The 6,400-nt window shown below is 51.2% G+C and overlaps 1 protein-coding gene across 10 annotated transcripts in view; it reads right to left on the bottom strand.

Moving 5' to 3' along the window:
- Positions 1 to 303: 303 nt before the first annotated feature.
- Positions 304 to 6,400, bottom strand: part of ZNF384 (zinc finger protein 384) — a 30,625-nt gene continuing 24,528 nt past the window's right edge. For 5 of the 10 annotated variants that reach the window (XM_088480896.1, XM_088480898.1, XM_088480899.1 and 2 more), the window contains exons 7-11: positions 5,195 to 5,377; positions 4,485 to 4,667; positions 4,141 to 4,219; positions 3,751 to 3,909; positions 304 to 3,335 (exon numbers count right to left, since the gene is read on the bottom strand). In XM_088480896.1, coding sequence (XP_088337022.1) covers positions 3,102 to 3,335; positions 3,751 to 3,909; positions 4,141 to 4,219; positions 4,485 to 4,667; positions 5,195 to 5,377 — 838 coding nt within the window. In that variant the 3' untranslated portion in view covers positions 304 to 3,101. The remainder of the gene's footprint in view (positions 3,336 to 3,750; positions 3,910 to 4,140; positions 4,220 to 4,484; positions 4,668 to 5,194; positions 5,378 to 6,400) is intronic. The other 5 variants (XM_088480901.1, XM_088480903.1, XM_088480904.1 and 2 more) reach the window with 3 other exon arrangements.

Raw genomic sequence — 6,400 nt, 5'->3', positions numbered from 1 at the left:
ACACACCGGCACCAATCCCATAATACACCTATCAGACGGACCATCTCCGTGCATCTGAACAGCCGCCTCCCAGTCACCGTCCATGAGGGCCCAATAAATTTTTTTTTTTTTTTTTAGACATTTCTGAGTCCGTGCGACTCAATCACAACTGCGACTCCGGACGTGTGAGCAGTAGAAGGGAAAAAGCTCCACCCTCACACGTGAAGAGCAAATCTACACAAACTCCATTTACACCTGTACATCACAGGGTCATCATACATGTGCACATATAACACTTATGAAGAACCAGAAAACTGAAGATACTAGTTGACAATTTTCTTTATAGAAAAATGAAAACAACAACAACAACAGTACAGCTTGATGGAATGAGAACTGGATGAAGTGTTGTGACGACATCAGGTGCTGCTGACACAGGGACAATGTCAGTAACAGCCAGGACAGCTGGGGTTTTGACGAGAGAAATGGGTTTATGTTTTTATAAAGATAAAAGGTCTCTGCTAAAAATAAAATCATTGTAGTGACTGAATAAGTGAAGGACGGGATATGTAGCGTTATTGCTTTACCGACTCGCAGGCAATCAGAAGTTTCTAATTATTCTGCTCTTTTAGAGCGCCAGACTTTGAGCACCAGCAGCACTGTTCCGCATTACACAGGACATCACAACGCATCATTTGGCATACTGCTGGGTGCGGCTCACGCCTCCTACACACGCCACAGGGCCACTCTCCTGTCCTCTGCACACACCACAGGGCCCCACTCCCGCCACCTGCTACATGCCACAAGAACCGCTGCTGCCACCTACATACGCCACAGAGCCCCTTACCACCACCTGCAACATGCCACAGGGCCCCATTTACCCCCACCTGCACAACCCTTAGTGACCGCTCCTGCCTTCACACACCGCAGGGACCACTCCTCCCACCTACACACGGCACCGGGCTGCTCTCCTGCAACATGCCCCACACCACCTGTAACACGCCACAGGGCCCCACACCACCTGCAACACGCCACAGGGCCCCACACCACCTGCAACACACCACAGGGTCACTACCACCACTTGCAGCACGCAACAAGTCCCATCTACAGCACCATGACCCCTACAGAGCCCCCTCTCTTCTCCAGCACACACCAAGGGGCCCCCGCTCCCATAGCAGCCACAGGGACCCACCCCCACCACCTACACACACAAATAATGGACCTCAAATAATTCCTCCATTTAAGAAGCGTGACATTTCTTGCCAGCTGCACATATTATAAAACACCATGTATGTGGAGGTTTATTTGCATACAGTATTCTAAAAGATGGCAACAGGAGTGGACACCAGAAAAGATGGAAGTCGGCAGAACAAAGCCTCCAACCTCACAGCAGCAGAATGCACATGGGATTCTTACATCTTCCCAAGGCTGATTTTTATTCTCTTTTTTAAATGTACTTGAATAAAGATTTTCTGGATGAACCTCCGCAGACGAACTGATGGAGAGTAAGCAGGAAGGATGAACAGCAAATCAAACCAAGTGACTAAGGTCAGGTGACAGAGGAGGGAACAGGGTAGTCAGGTGACAGAGGAGGGAACAGGGTAGTCAGGTGAGGAGGAAAGGTAGGAGTAGAGACTGGTGGACAAAACGGGGGGGGGAGGGGGGGGCAGAGATAGGACACAGGTCAAAGGACAGGTTAGTAAGGTATGATAGGGTCAGGTCAGAGGTCAGGTTAGTAAGGGGGGATTAAGACAGGTGGGGAGGTCAGGTACCAGGTTAGCCGGGGGATAGGTCATAGGACAGGTTAGTAAGAGGGGATAGATAGATGGACAGGTCAAAAACTAGGCAAGTCAGGGGGGATAGGGACCGGTCAGAGGCCAGGTTAGTCGGGAGGGGGGAATAGGTACAGGGACACAGGTTTAGAGACTAGGTTAGTTGGGGGGAGGTGAGAGACCAGGTTAGTTTCGGGTGTGGAGCAGACGACAGCACAGAGGTGGGGGGGGTGGGGGAAGAGGACCCAAGCAGAGACCAGGTTAGTGAGGGAGGGAGACATAAAACCAGGATAGGATAGTGAAGATCAGAGACAGAAAGAAACAGGTGAGTGAGGGAGGATAGAGACGGATGTCTGAGGTGGAAGGAGGACAGGAAATTGAAGAGGAGCCTAACCACCTGGAAATTCTCCGTCACTATGTGATATATATTTCATAACAACAAAAAAAAAAAAAAGAAGAAAATGAGAAGCAACCGCAGTAAATAAGCAGTGGATAGATATTAGACATTTTGTTCTGTATATATTTATACATAATGATATCCAGGAAACAGGCTTAACATCCCTTTCCCTGGCAGATTAGCAGAACTAGCTAATATAACCTATAATGCAGAGCGTCACTTCCTCGTCTGAGACCGGCAACGTCAGTTTTATTATGGCCTCCCCTCCCCCGTCCTATGCAGTGTACGTCCATGGAAGATGTCAGGTGACCAAGAGCAGGAACCAGATAAAGGATAAAATAATATATAATACAGAAATCCCCCCCCCTTCCCCTATTTACGTATTAGGGTATAAAATAAAAAGTCCAAAATTCATAAACCATTCTTCCCTAAGTCTGTCCCATATGGGCAGTACTGCTGGCTGTGCATTGCAGTCCTTCTAAAACACTGGCTGTGCACAGCATAATCCTGTCCACCATCGCTGCTGCCACGGCAGGCTCTCCATAAGAAGTCACCCGGGGAATACAGTGCATGGTTTATAACACTGCTTGCGCACTGCATTTTCTCCATGTTCTAATAATGTATACCTCTCAGCAAGCAGCATGTTGCACTCAGGGCTTCAGCCGGGCTTTGGTGCATAGTCGAAGCTCCAGCTATTCTTGTAACGGCTTGACCACCTCCATCATCACGGAGGCCGCATTAGAGTCCATTCTCTCTGCCTTCTGTGTTACGGTCAAGCCAAAGTTCCTGCCCATAATGGTACTTGCTTTTTTGTCGCTCTCATTCCCCCCCACCCCCCCCGACCCACCAAGAATGGTCTGGTCCAGACCTCTTAATCCTTCCCATGTTTTGTCTTGTCCAAAACCTCCCCTCTTGCACCAATATTTGTCCCCCTCCCTCCCCACCATTGTGTATAACTAGGAGCTAGCAAGATGCTCCACTTGAATGGCTCTGGTGGAGACTGTCAAACATAAGTCCTTGTGGTGATCAGTCTTGAAGGGATTCATATCGAAGGAGCACTGAGGTCCTTCAGATGTGGAGGCCTGGGACACGGGCGTGAAATGTGCTTGAGAGGTCAGAACCTGTGTAGGGGGCGGCTGTTGAGTCTCTGGAGCATTGTGTTTCCTCATATGTTTCATCAGATAGGTTTCCTGGAGGGAGAGGAAGGACACGGACAACAGTTCAGAGAAAGGCGACTAAATAAAGGAAAATATGGGTAGGCTGAACAGGAGGCTGTAGGGGAAAAGGGATACAAGAAGAGGGACAGGATAGAAATTAGAGCACAAGACGGAAGGGGGAATGGACTCAAGTAAAACAAGTCGAGGAAGAGAACCCTGCAGGGACCAGGATAAAGTTGAGAGGTATTAGGGGACAGGGAATGGAGCGGGGAAGTAATCATTTGAGACGAGAAACACAAGAAACGGATAGATGCCAAAGGAAAGGAGGTGGACACGAAGATGGGAAGCAGACAGAAGAATGTGCAGACGGGGTGACAGTCATGGTGAGAGGTATAATGGGTATTATTAGAAGAAATAATTAATAATGGCAAACAGCTGAGAGACACACCGAAGTATATGCTCGGCTACAGATAGAACACGTGTACACTTTTGCATGCTTGACTGTGTGGGTAGACAGGTGGACCTCCAGGGACGTAGAGTCTGTGTACGCTCGGTGGCAGTTGTGGCACTTGAATGGCTTATCTTTGTTGTGCTGCCTCCTGTGTGACTGAATGAGAAGTTATACATTAGACAGCACAGAAAAGTGAATGGATAAGCTGGAAAAATCAGAACAAAACAGACGCAGCTAAAATAAATAAAAGTTGGAGAGCTTACAATTAATGAAATAAATAAAATAAAAAAAAATCACTTGCAGCAAAAGCAATACAAGAAAACTATCTTACCACCAGGAAAGGTGAGACCCTTACGATGTGCATGAAAAAGAGAGAGATCTCAATACCTGGAGGTTGGAGAGCTGGGTGAAGGCCTTGTCACATCCAGGGTGGACGCATTTGTAGGGCCTGTCTCCTGTGTGGATCCTGTGGGGAGAGATGAAGTACAAAGCATGAAATAAAGAGACAATGCTGGCAGTAGGGGGGGGGGGGGGGGCAAGCACGGGAAAGCAGCGCAGGGAGGGGAGGGGGATGTTAATGGGGGGAGGGGGTGTGTGAAATGAGCAGACAGGATGTCATCCCACCCCCCTGCCCCGGTTTCCATTCAGACACGTGTGCATGCAGTTGGTGGGGGAAAGAGGGCGCATGCTGGTGTTGGGGCTCCCCCAGCTCTCTCCTCCTGCCCCCTTACCGTGTGTGCTGCTGGAGGTGAGAGAGCTGGCGGAAGGCCTTCTGACAGTAGCGGCAGTTGTAGGGCTTGGCCCCCGAGTGGATGCGCACGTGCTGAGTCAGGTAGGAGCTGTTGGCGAAGGTTTTGGAGCAGTGCGGGCACTTGTGGGGCTTGGATACAGCAATGTGGATCTTCGTGTGGATCCTGCCAGAACAACACAATGGTTGGGTCTGGGACCAGTGAGACACTTGGATAGCGTATGCATCCTGCCATTTAAGCTAACTGTGTACTGGTGCACTGTGTATGTCCACTGGTGTAAGCCCAAGAGAAAGGGGGTGGGGCACGCCAATTCTGCGTGTGCATAAATAATTAGTGTTACCCAACTGTAAAAAGAACTATTAGTACAAACCCTGATAGTATATGGCTTTGCTACGTGACCACTGACTGTATATGGAAAGGTGAGATCTACATATAACAATGATGGGGACCCCTGACTGTATAAATGGCAGCGGACAAGCTCGCTGTGCAAACATATCTATGAAACTTTTAAACGGAAAATGGGTTGGAGGAGAAATTTAGCGCCCAGTGCTGGAGTGTAACCCCAAAACTAAAGGTGATGGGGGACCCGGGAAAAGCCTGTATATGTATGGTGACTGCACATTGTTAGGTGGGTGGGGAAAGGTACATGCTGGTGTCGGGGCTCCCCCAGCTCTCTCCTCCTGCCCCCTTACCGTGTGTGCTGCTGGAGGTGAGAGAGCTGGCGGAAGGCCTTCAGACAGTAGCGGCAGTTGTAGGGCTTGGCCCCCGAGTGGATGCGCACGTGCTGAGTCAGGTAGGAGCGGTTGGCGAAGGATTTGGAGCAGTACGGGCACTTGTGGGGCTTGGAGACCGCGCTATGCACCTTCGTGTGGATCCTGCCAGAACGACACAAAGTTTGGGTCTGGAACCGTTGTGACAATGAATGTGGTTAGGCAGGCTGTGGCTGTACAGGTGTGTGCTGGTGGTTAGGCAGGCTGTGGCTGTACAGGTGTGTGCTGGTGGTTAGGCAGGCTGGCTGTACAGGTGTGTGCTGGTGGTTAGGCAGGCTGTGGCTGTACAGGTGTGTGCTGGTGGTTAGGCAGGCTGTGGCTGTACAGGTGTGTGCTGGTGGTTAGGCAGGCTGTGGCTGTACAGGTGTGTGCTGGTGGTTAGGCAGTTTGGCTGTACAGGTGTGTGCTGGTGGTTAGGCAAGCTGGCTGTACAGGTGTGTGCTGGTGGTTAGGCAAGCTGGCTGTACAGGTGTGTGCTGGTGGTTAGGCAAGCTGGCTGTACAGGTGTGTGCTGGTGGTTAGGCAGGCTGTACAGGAGTGTGCTGGTGGATAGGCAAGCTGGCTGTACAGGTGTGCTGGTGGCTAGGCAAGCTGGCTGTACAGGTGTGCTGGTGGCTAGGCAGGCTGGCTGTACAGGTGTGCTGATGGCTAGGCAGGCTGGCTGTACAGGTGTGCTGGTGGCTAGGCAGGCTGGCTGTACAGGTGTGTGCTGGTGGTTAGGCAGGCTGGCTGTACAGGTGTGCTGGTGGCTAGGCTGGCTGTACAGGTGTGTGCTGGTGGCTAGGCAGGCAGGCTGTACAGGTGTGCTGGTGGCTAGGCAGGCTGGCTGTACAGGTGTGCTGGTGGCTAGGCAGGCTGGCCGTACAGGTGTGTGCTGGTGGCTAGGCAAGCTGGCTGTACAGGTGTGCTGGTGGCTAGGCTGGCTGTACAGGTGTGCTGGTGGCTAGGCTGGCTGTACAGGTGTGCTGGTGGCTAGGCTGGCTGTACAGGTGTGCTGGTGGCTAGGCTGGCTGGCTGTACAGGTGTGTGCTGGTGGTTAGGCTGCCTGTACAGGTGTGTGCTGGTTGTTGGCTGGCTGTACAGGTGTGCTTGTGGCTAGGCATGCTGGCTGTACAGGTGTGCTGGTGG

Source organism: Taudactylus pleione, unplaced genomic scaffold (assembly GCF_031769625.1).
Source record: "Taudactylus pleione unplaced genomic scaffold, aTauple2 ptg000258l, whole genome shotgun sequence".
Lineage (NCBI taxonomy): Eukaryota > Metazoa > Chordata > Amphibia > Anura > Myobatrachidae > Taudactylus > Taudactylus pleione.
This window is presented reverse-complemented; position numbering and strand designations above follow the sequence as displayed.